General features: G+C 36.9%; 3 protein-coding genes across 3 annotated transcripts in view; 1 reads left to right on the top strand and 2 right to left on the bottom strand.

Moving 5' to 3' along the window:
* Positions 1-872: 872 nt before the first annotated feature.
* On the bottom strand, positions 873-2,911 carry LOC127177658 (chymotrypsin-like protease CTRL-1). Its single transcript, XM_051130051.1, has 6 exons — positions 2,691-2,911; positions 2,520-2,599; positions 2,353-2,434; positions 1,838-2,018; positions 1,626-1,756; positions 873-1,545 (listed from the first exon to the last, which is right to left on the bottom strand). The coding sequence occupies exons 1-6, from the start codon at positions 2,790-2,792 to the stop codon at positions 1,477-1,479; spliced, it is 645 nt and encodes a 214-aa protein (XP_050986008.1). The 5' UTR covers positions 2,793-2,911; the 3' UTR covers positions 873-1,476.
* Positions 2,527-17,383, top strand: part of LOC127177659 (uncharacterized) — a 128,300-nt gene continuing 113,443 nt past the window's right edge. Inside the window, exon 1 of the mRNA XM_051130052.1 lies at positions 2,527-2,610. The gene's annotated coding sequence lies outside the window, so the exon portion shown is untranslated. The remainder of the gene's footprint in view (positions 2,611-17,383) is intronic.
* The window catches only part of LOC127177656 (uncharacterized), a 116,825-nt gene continuing 109,836 nt past the window's right edge, over positions 10,395-17,383 (bottom strand). Inside the window, exons 4-11 of the mRNA XM_051130049.1 lie at positions 13,866-13,970; positions 13,627-13,740; positions 13,362-13,496; positions 12,842-12,877; positions 12,500-12,565; positions 12,070-12,218; positions 11,702-11,726; positions 10,395-11,061 (exon numbers count right to left, since the gene is read on the bottom strand). Of these exons, the coding sequence (XP_050986006.1) occupies positions 11,027-11,061; positions 11,702-11,726; positions 12,070-12,218; positions 12,500-12,565; positions 12,842-12,877; positions 13,362-13,496; positions 13,627-13,740; positions 13,866-13,970 (665 nt within the window). The 3' untranslated portion in view covers positions 10,395-11,026. The remainder of the gene's footprint in view (positions 11,062-11,701; positions 11,727-12,069; positions 12,219-12,499; positions 12,566-12,841; positions 12,878-13,361; positions 13,497-13,626; positions 13,741-13,865; positions 13,971-17,383) is intronic.

The raw sequence follows: 17,383 nt of genomic DNA, 5'->3' as shown, positions 1-17,383 counted from the left end.
ACATATGAGAACATCTGATCATTCCGATTTGTTTCTAAGTTTGTAGAACTGTTGTCATTTGTTACTGTGAAAGTGGAACACAGTTTGTTTTTTATTGCAAATTAAACTGGAAAACATTTTATATTTAATTCTGTTGTGGGTTATGGTAACTTGTGTTTTAAGTCAGATAAATAATAACACTCTTCATTATCATTTTTGCATTTCATTGTGTTTATGTAATAAAAACGAATCGAAACAGATTGACCCAAGACCCAAAAGACTTGTGTAAGTAGAAAAAAAAACCCCGACAAAATGCATTTAGAAACAGCTGAGTTCCCCCTCCCCTTCCTCACAGTGGTTTGGCCCACTGCCTGCTTTCCCAGTTAAAGTCAGGTGTGTGGCTGCGGCTCAATTAATGTTGAACTCCAGTAAGTAGGGTATTTTATTCACTTTAAATAAAGCGATTCTCTTTAATGTAGTTGATGCAGACTCATTCATAAATTAGCTGCGGCAAAAATGCTGATTACCGATGTAATTTTCCATGAATCTGCTATATTAGCGATTAAATTATTACTTATCTAGTTAACGTTAGCTTGTTTACAATAGCTTGTTGCATAGTGCACTACAACTAACACGACAAAGCCATTTCCCATGCATTGTTTTATTTGTGACGACTTGGCATAATGTTAACTTAACATTAACGACCACAATTAGCATATTGTTTAGCTGTGCATTTACTAAATGAGCACTGTGCTACGTCCGAACTGACCCCACTGTATTTTTTTGTATAATCAATATCTATTCTGTTCTAAGTGTCTTAATTAATTTTAAATACAATTTTAAACCTCTTTTTAATTCCTTGTTTTTATTGTTGTGATTATTTTTTTATGATAGTTTTACTTTCTTTATGTAAAGCAATTTGAATTACCATATTATTTAATAATTGATTTTGTTACAAAACATTACTTATTTTATATATCTTTTTCACAATAACAGTCATGTTTAAATTTTATTGTATGTTGATGGCTTGACTGTAAACAACATAACAAACAATGCAATAAATAGTTTTGAAGAAAAATCTGCTTTGTCATTGAACCTGAGAAAAACTTTGAAAATAACCATAATGGCGCAGTCTCCATGCTACAATAATAGTGATAGAAGCAAAGTTTTTCACTGTGGGGACATATCTTTATAAGTACAATTTGACTGTATTATTTGTGTCCCCTTCAAAAATTGCTCATGAGAAATTTTATATTTATTGTCCCCCCCTACTGTTAAATGAAATTTACGCCCATGAAAAGACCCAAACTCATAAACAAACTCATAGTCAATCATCTGTAGTACATATTAATGATGAAAATGTGTTTTTGTCTCTTCAGGAGGGTAAATACTCCAACTTCTGCTCTAATTTGAAGCGATAGTCCTGTCGATCCAGGAGCGTAGCTGGGAGATGCGGGCGTAGACTACTGGATAACGGGTGTCACAAGTGCTGGTTCCCTAGGACACAGCGCCCACCAGAGTCCAGACCCCTGATCTCTTACACACCAGAGGACCACCAGAATCACCCTGTGGAAAACACACATTTAATATTTAACAGCAGCAACACTGATATGGAAATGTGGTTGTTTTGATCTATCTTCACATACCTGGCAAGATGATGATCCAGATCCTCCAGCACAAATCATGGCATCAGTGATTTTGCTCTGACCCCAGATCTGTCTGCACACAGCAGGACTTGTGATGGGGATGCCTGTTTGCTGCAGGATCATAGGACTTGCTAAGAGAGAGAGAGAGAGAGAAAATGACTAGACAGCCTGTTCAGAGTCATGTGAACAAATAACTGAGCAAGAAGACTTACATGTTGTGGCAGTTTGGCCCCAGCCAGTGGTGAAGCAGCGGGTTCCAGGCAGGATGTTGATGGCTGATGGAGCCAAACATACAGGAGAGATACGGGGAGTATATGTGACTGGAGATGCCAGTTTCAATAACGCAGTGTCATTGTTGGTAGGCTTGCTGCTGTAGAGCGGATGGGTGATGACCTGCACATACAGAAACAATGGATAAACAGTTACTAGTGAAGGCTGACTTTATAAAAGAGCATTCTTCATTTCTGGTGCCATTTTAACCCTTTCATGCATGTTTTATTATACACTTTGCACTGAGATTGTTGTATGATATTTTCTTTTCTATGCTGAATATTAAATGCATGAATATACTAATAGTTTGTTTTGGCAACTTTTAAAAGTACACATATACTGTAATACTACTAATAATAGTAAAGTTTTGTTGTTGTAGAAAATCACTTTTATCAGTTATTGGACACTTAAAATGCAACATAATCAGCATTTGTATCGTCATAAAATACATTGTTACCTTAGAAACTAGTTTGGTCTGGATGGGTTCAGCATTGGAGCCACGATCATGCTCTCCAAGAATGACACGGTGATAGCCAACCCTAAAAAGAGAGATAAAGACAAAACAATCAACAGCATCTCTTAACCACTACTGTAGGTGATGTTTGTCAGGTTGAAGACTCCTACACGACACGGCAGTGGGCAGCAGTGAGAACCCAGTTCTGGTTGATCAGGGATCCTCCGCAGAAGTGGAAACCAGTGGGTAGCTGTTTCAAAGGTAAAAGCATTGAAAACATAAAATTTACACTTAAAATGAAATGTGGTTGAAAACAGTACAGAGTGTTAATTGACAGTTACCTGAAGAGAGACCTGCCAGGGCCAAGAACCAGAGATGGCATTCTGTCCATTAATCACAGGCACTCCACAACCTGTTATTACAGAACGTAACACAATGTTCATGAGACAAGAAGCTTTTAAGACAGAGTTTGTATTTTGTAAATATTTTTGCCTATTATTATTCTTGCAAACTTCTAAAGGAGACACTTAAAGTTTGGCACTTTCCCCAATGTCCTGTATAATGTTAGCCAAACTCTGACACTGAAACATCTCTTCTCACTCTGACTGTTCAGTCATTTTGTAGCGTTAAACGCTTACGAAACTACTTTTAAAGACATATTTCATTGTATTTCAACAGATAATTAAGGAAAACAGTTTAATAACAAGCAGTATCTAACAAAATTACAGCCGTAAACCCCAATCCATTACTATATAACTCACATGTTTAATACTGAGTTAATAAAAACGCTAAAAAAAAGTATATTACTTAAAGTGTTGATAAAGAAAATAAAAAACGTTAGCCGATTTTAGCTTCAAGGCTAAATGCAGGAGTACGTATGAACCAGCAAATAAAGTATAAATCAAACATTTTGCTTTATTATTGCATACTTGCTTATATTTAAAGGATTTGACAATTAATCTGCTCATATGTGATTTAATTCCTACCTTCAAGCGCCTTTTGGGTTGATAGCATGGAGAAAAATGCAGTCCTTCTCACCCATTGAACCGAAAATTCAAAATGGCCTTAGTTAAAATGGCCTTAGTTAAAATCGCGTTAGCAGCGTAATCCACCTGTTAGTCTTTTAAGTACATTTTACTTAAATAGATCTCTTAAAGGCACACATCCAAAAAAATTTGTAAAGATTACTCAATACTATACATACAACATTTAACCTTGTGCGGTCCTCGCGTAGGGTTGTACACTCATGGTCTTTGGGGTCTTTTTTTACCCCACGCAACAAAATTTAATTTTGTAACAAAATAATAGTTTTTTTCTAAAAAAAAAAAAAAATAATATTTTTTCTGTTCATTAATGTTTTTACTACATTTGTGCCATTTTCGGAGGATTTATTATGATTTTTTAAATATATATAAATTAATAAATAAATATAAAAAAAAAAAATAGGTTTTTATACAAAAACAGCTTTTTGTGTAAAATTCACTTTATGAAAGACCCACATTTTTAACTTTCATTCATGGTATAACATGGACCATTTGACATGGTTTGGTGTAAGATTTTTGCCCATCATTTGGAAAATGCCTGTTTAAAAATAAAAAAAATATAATTTTTACCAGTAGATGGCTGCAGAGCTCCACTATTTACTATGTGCTATTTGACTAACTGAAAGTCATCGTTTTTTCAAGTTTTTCAGTGGGAAAGGAAAGGATGTGATGTGTGGCCAAGTATGGTGACCCATACTCGGAATTATAAAATATATTTGTCAAAGTAATGGATGAATTGATAAACTTTGAATGGATGAATTTTGAATCAACATTGAAAAACTGATTTTTTCAGTACAAAAAATATTAAACTTTGACAAAAAGTAATTTTATTGTTATAATTGTGACTTTATTATATGTAGATATCAATCCAACTGAAAAAACTTGTAAAAAGATATCTTTTAGTTGGTCAAATAGCACATAGTAAACAGTGGAGCTCTGTAGCCATCTACTGGTAAAAATGAAAATTTTTTATTTTTAAAAGGGCATTTTACAAATGATGGGCAAAAATCTTACACCAAACCATGTCAAATTATCCATGTTATCCCCATGAATGAAAGTTAAAAATGTGGGTCTTTTATAAAGTGAATTTTACACAAAAAGCTGTTTGTATAAAAACCTAATAAAAAAATATGTATTTATTAATTTATATAAATTTAAAAATATATAATAAATGCTCCAAAAATGGCACAAATGTAGTAAAAACATTAATAAACAGGAAAAAAATATTTGTTTAAAAAAAAAAAACTATTACTTTGTTACAAAATTAAATTTTGTTGCATGGGGTCTCTAGAGACCCCAAAGACCATGAATGTAACTTTTTTTTTTAACACTAACATAAAATCAAGATACCACTCCATTTTTTTTTTTATTTGTAGATCTAGATAGTGCTGACAGGGTCAGGAAGTTTCATGTCATTTCGACAAAGAGAACATTTTTTAAAAATTAAGCGAAAGTCATTTGCGGGTCAAAAAGACCCCGAAGACCGCATGACGTGTTTGCAACAAATTGAAATTAAGTATGTTACTCAAATGTTCAAAGTAAATCACCATACATAGTTTTATTTGTTGAAAATATTATTCTCTTGTTACAATTACAACTCCACTGAGCCATTTTTCTCAGTGCGGAATTATGACTTTATAACTCGCAATTGCGAATTTATATAATGTAAGTGCGACTTTATTTCTCAGAATTGCAAGTTTATATCATGCAATTCTGACTTTATTTCTCAGAACTGTCACTTTATAACTCGCAATTGTGAGTTTATATCTCACAGTTCTGAGACAAAAAGTCAGAATTGCAAGTTTGTATCACGCAATTCTGAGGAAAAAATCAAAATTGTGAGATAACAAGTCGCAATAACCTTTTATTTAGCTGCTAGTTTACACTAACACTCCTGCTTCTAGACTAGACAATGTCTAGTCATTTCCTTAGCAACGACTTTTTACTTCAGTGTTTGCTTGGCTTTCTGTAGCGCAGCCGCCGAACTTCCTTTCAAAGCAATAGCAAGCATTTATACGACAAAGCATGAGATGCTTTTTCTTGTTTAGAAAAATTAATATTAAAGCTTTTTGTTTGCTGATTGGTTGAATAAACTCTTTTAAGAGTTTATTCAAAGCACACAAATATAGCCTAGTTTATATGTGGGTTCTAAAACTAATGATAATGATATTAAAGTCCAGTTAAATTAAATATGTGATGAATGTCATGGGGTATGACATATTTAAAAAAATATATGGGCTAATTTAGGCTGTTATATCTGGGTTAAAATGCATGCTTTTAAAATAGGCCTATATATTATGCTTTAAAATAGGCCTATATTTAAAATAGGCCTATATATTATTGCGACTGAGCCGTATGCCCTTTCTGATGCGTCGCAGAAGATGTGGAGTTCTCGGATGGAACGAAAGTGATCAGCACAAGCTGGCGCATAAGGTCGAGGGAATTGCAGCTGAAGGAGATTCGGAATCTCTCTTATCCAGATTAGCCACTGCTCTCTTAGCTGTAGAGGTGTTATCGGATCATCCCAGCCCAGATTCTGCTTCCAGAGATCTTGGATGAGAACCTTAGCCCGGGTGGTAAACGGGATAATATACCCCAACGGGTCATACTGGCTGGCCAAGGTCTTCTACATATTTCTCATGGTTGGCTCTAGGGGCTCGGTTGAGCGCAAATTATAGCTCAGAGTGACCTAGAGTGGGTTCTTGTAGTTCTGTACTGGCTTTGGTCAACCACAGTTCACTGTTAGCAGATCGGGCTTCTGCGGGAAGATGTTCAATGACGGAGGGGACGTTGCAGGCCCACTGTCTTATGTCAAAGCCTCCCTCAGACAACAGTTGACGAAGTCCATCAACCACCTCCTTAGCACCGCCAAAGGAACCTCAGCACGGGCTTGTCTGTGGGGAGCAAGCGTACCTGGTGGAACATACCCTTTATGTCCCCACTCACGGCCACGGTGTGCTGTCGGAACCTCAGAAGCACACCTAACAATGATGGACCCAGCATCGGACCAGCAAGTAACTGGCTGTTTAAGGACTGCCCCTGATGTTGAAAGGAACAGTTAAAGACAATCCTGTCCTTACCATTGTGATGCACCATGTGGTGCGGAATGAACCAGGACTCTGAAGTATTGTGTGCTTCCTCTGTGGTAATCTTGGCTACATATCCAGCAGACTCCAGCTTATGGATTTCAGTGCAGTAGGCTTTGGCTCGTTCGTGATCTCGTGCCAGTCTGCGCTCAGTACTTCGAAGACTGGGAAGAACAGCCTCCTTTCCAGCATGGAGTATGGTCATGGGCATGCGTTGGAGCAAAGGTGTGGCATAACGTTGAACACCATCTACGTCCACTCTTGTGATGGCGTTCTGGAGCATGGCGAGAGTGTCTTTGTCTTGCTTGGACCTGGTGACCATTCTCTCGTTGTATGGGAGGGTGTCGACCAACCAGAGTCGTTCAACGTGCCGAATCAGCTCATCATGGGGCTGAGCAGTGGTAATGTGAAGGCACTGCTGATAACACCGTGAAGGCTGCTTGGGGCTCATTGGACCTTGAAGAGACCATCCTAGTTGTGTTCTGATGGCTATCGGTCCGCCTTCTGGGCCTCGGCACACAGGCTGTATCGGCATTAAGAGGTGCGGCATGTCAGAACCAATCAGGAGTAGTGGTTTGACTCTGTCAACAGGGGGAAGAGGAAGATCTCTCAGATGACGGTAAGCTCGTTGAAGTGCAGCCACTGGATAGTTATGTTCTGCCAGACTCAGACCGGTCGCAGTGAAGGCACTGGGGACCGTGAACCTCTTTGTGGGCTTGGTGACTGATGAGACCTCAAAGGAAACAGACGACCCTTCAAGTTCTGTGTGACATTGTCGGACAGTCTGTAGATGGAGTAACTCTGGGGTACAGGTAAGCTTGAGCTGCTGCACAACTGGGGAAAGCACAAGTGTTCTCTCTGACCCATCGTCGAGAACGGCATGTGCCTCCATTGTGCGGGGTCCATTGTGGAGGAGGACCTTGACGACCTTCAGCATGACTCTGGGTGTACGGTTCGGTCTGTCCAAGTAAATCTGGGTAGATGGGAGGCTGACAGTGAGGACAGCTCTGGTGGTGTCACTGATGGAATCATGAAGAACTGTAAGATGTAGCTCTTTACATATTTTACATGGCCGTTTGAGGTTACAAGACTCTACAGCATGGAACCGTCCACATCTCCAGCAGCGCTTACCATCTTTAATCCAAGCTACAATCTGGGCATTCGTCAACTTCTTGAAAGTCTCGCAAGAGTTGAGGTAGTGATCCCTGTTGTCACAATGGGGACAGTATGGCTTGGGCTTGAAGCTGGATTTAGGGGGTGTCGGATCAGGAGTCTTAGCTACACTCTCACGTGTCAGGAGAACTGGCCTTGAATGCTCTCTGGGATGAGGTGCTCCTCTAGCTCGACCAAAGGCCTTTGGAGTCTCACTCTGGAACATAGCCGCAGCTCTGCTGGAGATCCGTTTCACTTGAGACTTGATCTGGAGCCATTCTGCAAAATCAGGGAGTGTGTACATCTTGTCGGTGCCCGTCTGGAGAATTTCTCTACTTAAGCAGTATTCAACAAAACTGTCGCGATAGGCTGGTGGCAGTTTACTCAAGAGACGGTCCACATGTGAGCCACACAAAAGCTCATAACCATTCTGGCCCTCAAGAGTTCTCAGCATACCCACTAAGGACTGTACTGACAGTGCAAATGAGTCAAAGGCATTAGCATCACCCAATTTAAGAGGCGGGGTGCTGAGGATGGCACCCAACTCAGACTGAACGAGCTGTCTTGGCTGTCCATACTTGTCTTGAAGTGCCTGCAAAGCAGCAGTGTAAGGCTGGGGGTGATACATGAAGGCTTTAGCTAGCTGATGAGCACTGGAAAGTTTCAAATGGCTTAAGAGAACTCTGGCTCTGGTGGGACATAGACACCCGCGGAAGTAATGGAACGCCTACTCGTCCTGGAGTGAAAGCTGACACCGCTGTGAGACGTTTTCCTTGAGCTGCTTCGGGGCTGACTAGGACAGTGAGAGGAAGCTTTTGGAGGAGGGTCACCTGCAGGTTGGTAGCCAACATCGTAATCATCCAGATGGGTAGGCAGATTCGTCTTGCGTCGAGGTCTGGACGATGTCTCAGATGCGTCACCTTGTGCTTTGTCCATATTGGTTCAATACTGCTCTCATCCGGCTCGAAGCACCACCTTTTGTAGCAGAGTCACGCAACAACTCTATATTACACTGGTTGAGGCGGCCAAATATGGACAGGATTCCGGTAAGAGAATCAGGGATTGGAGAAGAGATTCTTCACAAAGATGCATTTATTGAACAGTCTTTGGGTTGTCATCTGCACCAATTATTCTCTGACAGTGATATCTGTATTAATAGTCTAAAGGAACAATAAAGAAATATAATCACAACCATATTCTGAAAACCATTTACACATTCACATTAAATCAAACATATGCAAATAAACACTGATTAAACAATCAAGTCTGCATCCTTAACAATAATAGCAACCTATCCAATGCAAATAGGCATAATATAGCTGTGCAATGACGCATTATTAATGTAAACACAACTGTGACGCAGTATAATAATCCAGCCGATGCTAACGCTAATTAGCGGGTTTCTCTCGCGGCAAATTACGGCCGCTACAGCGCTCAAAACTTGTATATTTTAACCGAAAACAATCGTGGGGGATCAATAACAAAGTATACTAAATTAACATACACATGCAGATATACTTACATTAAGGCATAAAACGCATTATACAGAACATAGACAGAGACGTGTATAGATGAGCTTTCACCGAACGGTCTTTCTGTGTCACACTAAATCAGTCCGTATGGACAACAACTTTAGTTCCTGGGACAGGCTTTCGTACAATTATAAATAAAATATTGTAACACAGACTCGTGGGAAGCGTGTAAGATCCACTTGCAAGCTTTATTAAACAGATCGTAGTCAAGACAGGCAGGGTCGATATCCAAACAAGGCAGTACATCCAGGGCAAAACAATAGCGTAATCCACAAAACAGGCAGAATGTCAAAAAACCAGAGTGAGCAGTCCAAAGTGACAAATGAACAGGGCTGTGAAACTTGGCAAAAACTATGGCAAAGAACTAGACAAAACTGTGGCAAAAACAAAGACAAAACTATGACAAAGAAACCAAAACCGAGGCAAATAACAATACAGGGCAAAGAGAACAGGAAAACGCTTGGTAGAGTCCGCTATAGCAAAACAATACTTCACAGCTTCCTGTTTGAAAATGGCCTCCTTTTATTGCCACCAAACAGGAAGTTACCAATGAAGCAGCAGAGAGAGCAGCAACAGTCAGTCAGTGGGTGAGGGCTCCCTCTGCTGGCGTGGCGTTACAAATATAGTCTATAATATACACTACTATTAAAAAAGGTCAGTAAGATTTGTTAATGGATTAATAAAAAAAAGTTGCCTTTTTTTAAAAAAAAAAAAAAAATAGTAAAAACAGTAAATCTACCATTTGGGAAAAAAAAAAGCTTTCTATTTTAATATTTTTTTAAAATGTGTTTTCCTCTCATAAGTTTCATTACTCCAGCTTTCAGTGTCACATGATTTTTTAGAAAGCATGCTAATTGTTGCTTAAGAAACATTTCTTATTTTTATTAGAGCTGGCACACCACACTGACAAGAAAAGCAAGATTTGAAGTTTAATTGATTATAACAAATTTATAAATCAGGACAGCACTAAAATAATAACTATTTTGAAAATAATGAGCATATGTTTCCCATCTTTCTACAACCCCAGTTCCAGAAAAGTTGGGACAGATGCCAGGTAAGCTGTAATTGGGGAATGTATTAAGTGCAAGCAAATAAAGGAAATTTATTTTTTAACCCCAATTACAGAAAAGAAAAAAAAAAAATAAATATATATATATATATATATATATATATATATATATATATATAACAGGAACAGGAAAGAAGTTCAACAATGAATGACAGGAGGGACAAAATCTGATAGATGACGAGTACACAAACACAGACCTGATCAAAACGGATGGAATTTGTGGCATGTTAGAACAGCAACTACACAAATGATTTCCCATTTGCTTTTCAGTTTCTGCCTTGGTATACCCATCCCAAAAGTAACTACAGATGTTTATCTTGAAGAGCACTAAAAATAAACTTGAATTTCTATGTTCAATTTGTTGTTAAAAGATTACAGCTCTTTTTTACAGTTTATAGAACATACTGTACATATTGTTTTATTTATTTATATTCAGTTAAAGTTATGGTTTTAACTTTAGAAATTGATTTGTAAAATTAGTTAAAAAAAAATTAACATTAGTCACTTATTCAATATTTAAAATTACTTACCAATCTCACTTTCCTCATAAAAGTATGCTAAAATTAGAATCCCTTAAGAATTTCATTAAAAGCAAGTCTTATTTCTTTCCAGTCAAGATATATTTGTCATTTTGCAGTCTTCTATAATGATAGGTCAAATTTTCAGTAGTTTTTTCTCCAAACTTTTCCCATGCCGTATATTGTATTTATCATTTGTTCATCATGCCATGGAAAACTCCACACAACTAATAATAGTTTCCACTTTTTTGCTGCATCTCATTTAGCACATGTAGATTCAATCTCTTCGATTTTCAGATGGGGTTCGGTATTCTATAAAAATATACAGCACAATTACAGCATCAGTTATGTTTTTTACTGGTCCAGAGTTTGCAGGTATGCAGAGATAATCTTTATCTTATCAATTTACACATTTTGTTTTTTAACCCTTTAACTGTCACCGTCCCCTCTGTGGGACGCCTAAGTTTACTTCACCATATTACAAATAAATCCTAATCATGACAAACTATACATCGTTGGAAAGGTCTAAGACTCCTAAATAGATATTTTACCATATTTTTGTGTTACAGATTATGTAGGAAAAGTAATAGATTAATATATGTCAAGAGTGCAATGTAAAAAAATCTACGTAGTTCTTAACTTTGTCACAAAAGATTTTCTTCGTTGCCTTTTTCCCTATCACGCAATAGACATCTTAAGAAATCGTATATCAACTGAAAACTTAAAATCTCAAAATTCATCCTTTGAAAGGCATTTTAAAATCAGACATTGCATTACCATGGAAAATGTACATTAAATTCATATTACAAAATGTTTTCATTCATGAATTATTAAAATTTAAGTCTGGATAGTGCATTTTTATGTCTGTGTTTAAAAATGGGAGTGACAGTTAAATGTCATGCAATTACTTCCCAACAATCAGAGAAAACAAGGTTGGAAAAGAGATGCTTACCATCAGTTAAACAGCATATGATGCACTAAAAATTAAATCACACAATTAGAAAGGCAACACTGTGTCCAGCTTATAATGATATGTGATAAGTACTTTGAAAGGTTTTATAGACATAAGATACATTAAGTGATTTAAACATAACATTGCATAGTTTCACACAGTATCACACAGTACAGTTTTTTTTTTGTACCTTTAAAAATCCTCTGAGACTTTTTTACCTTTAAAAATTGTACTTATTTACGCTAATTACTACTAATGTAATAACATTAATACTAATACAGTGCTTACAAAAACAAAACAGAATAAAATGGCAGCAAATTTTAGTCTTATAAATTGTATAATATAATATAATATAATATAAAACTTACCTTTTGAGTTTTTAGATTGTGTGCAATGCCAACAGTAACAACAATGACAATGGCAATGATAATACCAACAAAAATGTATAAGACAATAGCAGCAGTACTGCAGTCCAGGTTGTTGAGGTTGTTTGATTTTTTATTTTTATTCAAAGTCACTGTAAGTACAAAATCAAATGCCATTTTAGTAATGAGATTGTGATATTTTGATTAATATTCCCATTGTTAGTTTAATAAAATATGTTTCAGATTAATAAAAAAAACACGTTACAGTTAATCTAATTTTTAGAGCCTTTTGACCCTTTTTTTTTTGGTGTGTACTAAAATGAATGGAGAGGAAACAAAATCAGGAAATAGACTCAAACAAGTCAACTGCTTAACAAAAAAGGCTAAATTTACATTATTTTATATTATTTGGAATAAAATACAATCAGACTACCTGTGTGTGCATGTCGTGCTGTCACAGCGTGCTTGTCAGTGCTTGGATGTTTGCTTACACTGGGTTCTGGTTCAACAGATAGCACAGTTTTAAAATAATATGCAGTACAGAAGATACAAAAGGATAAGAAAACAGTAAAAGATTTAGAAGAGCAAAGTATACAACTTTTCACATACAAGCCCTTTTCCCTCAACCCAGACATCAGAGAGAAAAACAACACAGCCTAACTCATTTGCTATTAATTACCAAGTGAGATCTGCTGATATGAATACATGCAACAGTAATTAGACACAGAGTAGCTGTTAACTCTAAGAAGTGTATATGTATGTGCGTCTCAAATACCTTGCTTTTGCCTTTGTCTTATTTCATCCACTGACCCTTTATTATTAAGAAAAAGTAAATAAAAAAACATTATGAACTTTAAAAATGTGTGGTACAAATCATAAAACTACTGATTAAACATTGTGAGGTTTTCTGTTTATCTATAAGCAGTTGCTTTTCATGCCAGTTGTGGACAATGCAACGTTTGTTTTACTTTACACAGATGATTATAACAGTAATAAAATGAAATATTTATATGTTAACAATAAAATATGATGGCATACACACACACTCAGGTTTCCATGTTTTATGGGGACTCTGTATAGGTGTAATGGTTTTTATACTGTACAAACTGTATTTTCTATTCCCAGCTGTATCTCTACCCTTAAACATACCCCTTACACAAAACTTTCTGCATTTTTAGATTAAGACACACCCACCCACACATACATAAATATTTATGTGCATGTGCCATGTTTTATTTTCATTGTGTCTTTGATGTCATAAAAAAGTATGAGTGAAAATATAATCTATAACATACCCAAATTAATATAGCACTTATCATCATTTTCAAAAACGCAAGGTTTGCCATTAGGCTTTTTACAAGATTTCTTAAAGCACAACTCAAGCATTGTATTGTCACCAACACCAAAACTGCACACACCAACTTTTCCTCCTGTAATAAAGTGTAAGATATATATAAGTAAATTATAATTATACGGCTGTATTGTAAGTATGGTAAAATCAGTAATATGAAATTATATATTTGTATATAATCCTTTACAATGTATTTGTATTACACTTACCTGTCATTTCGCATGTTGCATTGAGCAAAGTGATATTGCACACCTCACATGGTGTGTCACAGCAAATGGGTTTTTTTTGCTTATAACAGAACACAGTGTATTTTTTTGTCTTGTCTGAAATAAATTTATCATTGATTAACAATTCAGAAAACAACATTTTGCTTATGACCTAATTGTAATCAGAGAGTAGCATGGCATAGATACTTTAAATATTAGAAATGGATGTGTACTGCTCATACCTTGAGATATTACACAAGTAGCATCTATGGCAATTTTCCCATAAGGTATTGAAGGGGTGGTCCACACTTTTTCTTCATTGCTAACAGTGCATTTCATGGTTTCTCCTATAGAAAATTACAGTAATATTTTTTAATGAAATGAAAGTAAATATTTACTGCACTATTAATGCAAAAGATTGTTTGAAAAATTGTTTGCATGATTGTTCAGCAGATTGGTCAGTGCTTTGTTGTTTTAACTGTGCTCTAGTAAAATATTATAATAAACATATAATAAATAAATATAAGCATCATATTGCACAGCATAAATGAGTACACCCCCTCTAAATAAATATAAAAGATGTTTTTTTGTTTTTGAAATGAAAGTAAATGTTTACTGCAACTAAAAAGATTAAGTAAAAAATTTTGCATTTACAGCACATTGGTCAGTGCTTTGTTGTTTTACCAACTAGTAAAATATTATAATACATAAATATAATAAATATAAGTCCCCCGGACTGTGCTAAATGCAATTGAAGATCTGCCAAACTATCCAACGTGTTTTTCAAGCGTTGAGCAGTATAGCCAATCACAGATATATCTGTTGATTTCTTGCACGCAATGGCCAATGAGAAACGTTTTGTCAGAATTCACTCACTTCTAAAAGCACGTGATAGTTTTTTTCAAGTGCAGGTTTGCGCACTCGTGAATCATCTCATGACTATAGCGCAGACGTGATGTAAATAAGAGATTCATTGTCTAGTTCAGAGAGCTTCGTTGATTAGAAAGGGATTGAGATTTGTGCACTTTCTTGGCTATCCATTCAGATCTTTGCCAAACTACACAGACAGCGCGCGTCCTGAGCAAGATCTAGTTCACGGACCAAAAGCGTTGTAAACTTTATTGAGATCGGGACATTAGAGCCCTGCAGGGTCTTCAAATGTAGGCTCTAGCCCGGCCCTGGCCCGAGATGCTCAGGCCCTAGCCAGGCCTTTGTCCGAAGTTTTGTTTGCAATGGTAAAGTGATTGTATTTCGTTTTTTATTAAGTTAATTTAGAAAAACGTTTGAAGGTTTTTGTTGTTGTTGTTGTTGTGAGAAAGCCAAGTCTCCCTCTTGAAGCCAACACGGAAGTGACTAAAACTGCAATTTATCGACTGGCCGCTAGAGACTGGCTGCAAAAGGGAGTCAATCTCATAGACTCCCCATGTTAAAATGCCCAACTTCACAGCAGAAAAAAAAAATGTTTACAACCTGGTGCAAAAAGTGATTTTGGTCTATATAGCTAATTTTGCCCTTCATGTCAACTGTGAGGGGGGTGATTTTTTTTTTATAACTCATCCGTTTAATTTATATTAAGCCTTAAAGTTCTGCATAATTTAGGGCGTGGCCATTTAAGTGACAGGTGGATTGCCGCTGCTGTCAGCACCGTCGCGCTAGGCGGGCGTGGTTTCAGCAACCAGCTCCACCCACGTCCCGCCTATTTGCCCATTTTCGATTATCCGGGAGTGACGTGCAATGACGCGATTCCAAGATGGCGATGGCCGACTCCCGCCCACTAAGAGCTTCAAAAATGCTCTTCAGAAATCTACGGGTGACGTCACGGACACAACGTCCATGTTTTTTACAGTCTATGGAGAAAGCCCTAACCACGCCCCCGTGTGGCACGTAACGTACGCAGTTCAGTTAGGAGCGGACATTTTGACTCGACAGCGGCAGGTTACATATCAGGCTGGCTGGACTGTTTAATCACCTTTGTATATGTTTTTTCCCAGTGCGTAAATGATTACGGCTGAGTTTTTCATATATATTCTGCCTTTTGTAATTATTATGATTGCTCCGAATTGCCAATATTTGCTCGTGAATGTAAGGCAATTTAAACTGCGTCACAAACGAAAGTGGAACAGAAAGTGAAACTATTCGTTTTTTGTCGGACTTTGAGCTTGAAATAAGTGTATTTCTATTCAAATACGAAGGTTTATGTTCACATACTAGTTACGTATCACCCGGTTTGTTCAATATTGTTTGAAAATGTCGCATTTGATTACTTTGCATGCTCCTCACTTGTAATAATTGAACATACACTGATCGTGTAATCTGCTTTTCATTGTTTACTTAATTATTTAAAATCAGCACAGAGTTAAATCATTTATGTTAATATATATTATTTAATAACTGAATATTGTGTTTACTGATATATTTACAACTGTTTTCTTTTGTATTTCTTCTGTTTATTATAGACCACACGTTCGTGAAGTAACATATACAAACATCCTTTTGATTAAACCTGTTAAACTGGGATTCCCTCTCCTGTTTCTCTTACCGGAAGCACACACCTCCATCTTGGGTGCACTACACCTGAACCCACTGAGCGTCACATACGCTCGTATAGTTGTTGTTAAATATGTTTGTTTTTTAAAGACCAAGCGGCCAGCGAAAGACTGGTCATAGTCTATTAAATCATTTTCGCCTTCTCAAATCATTACAACTTGCCTAAAATAAAATCTGTCTCTCTCTCTGTCTCTCTCTCTTTCTCTCTCTCTATATATATAACAGTTAAAGTATAAACGTTAAACCTATATAAATGTGTGCTCTTAGGCGCGTATCCAATCATTTATGCAAAAAGTGAAAGCTAAAGCCGCTTTGAAGGACATAGGCGCCAGCGCAATCACTTGCATTTTTCAGTGGAAACAATTTAAATTAAAGCTGCAAGCAGCGATGAACGGGCCCTCGCACCCGGGCTCACCACCGACCGGTGGCTTTAGGGAAACAGCGAACGGTGGGCACTATGCTTTTAACATAGTAAATTTAGGAGGAATATATCAAAATCATTTAGATGTGCCAAACTTCATGCTGCCACCTGGTGGCGCTATGCCTATAACTGAATATTGGCATGTAGACGTCTTCAGGTCAGCGCTTTTATCAAACATATGAAGTTTGGTGCAGATTGAACATGGTATGCTTGAGTTAGTGTAAGACAAGTCATTTCCTGTTGCCAGCTGGTGGCGCTATAATTGTAATGGAATATTGGCCTTTAGATGTGTTCAGGCCAGGACTCTTATCGAACATATGAAGTTTGGGGCAGATCGGACATTGTTTGCAGGAATTGCAACAACTTCCGGTTTCATGGCTTTAACAAGATGCTTTAGCACTTAGTAAGTGTTGCTAGCATGTTTGAGTGTGTTTTTAGCAAGTTTAGCACTCACTGGCTTATTTTTGTGTGTTGCTAATAGTGTATCACAGTGTTAAACATCACTTCCTGTTGACAGTAGGTGGCGCTATGACTATAACTGAATATTGTTATGTAAATGTGTTCAGACCAGGACTCTTATCAAACTTGTTAAGTTTGGGGCAGATTGGACATTGCATGCCTGAGTTACTGTAGCTTCCTGTTTCATTGCATTAATAATATGCTTTAGCACTTAGCTAAGTGTTGCCTACATGTTATAGCATGTTTCTAGCATGTTGCTACCCTATTTAACACTTGTTGATATTTCTAAAATGTTGCGTTCATTACAGAGTGCAACATCTCACTTCCTGTTGC

The sequence above is a fragment of the Labeo rohita genome, chromosome 15, assembly GCF_022985175.1.
Source record: "Labeo rohita strain BAU-BD-2019 chromosome 15, IGBB_LRoh.1.0, whole genome shotgun sequence".
Classification (NCBI taxonomy): domain Eukaryota; kingdom Metazoa; phylum Chordata; class Actinopteri; order Cypriniformes; family Cyprinidae; genus Labeo; species Labeo rohita.
The sequence above is the reverse complement of the archived record's forward strand: the minus strand, read 5'-3'. Positions and strand labels throughout refer to the sequence as shown.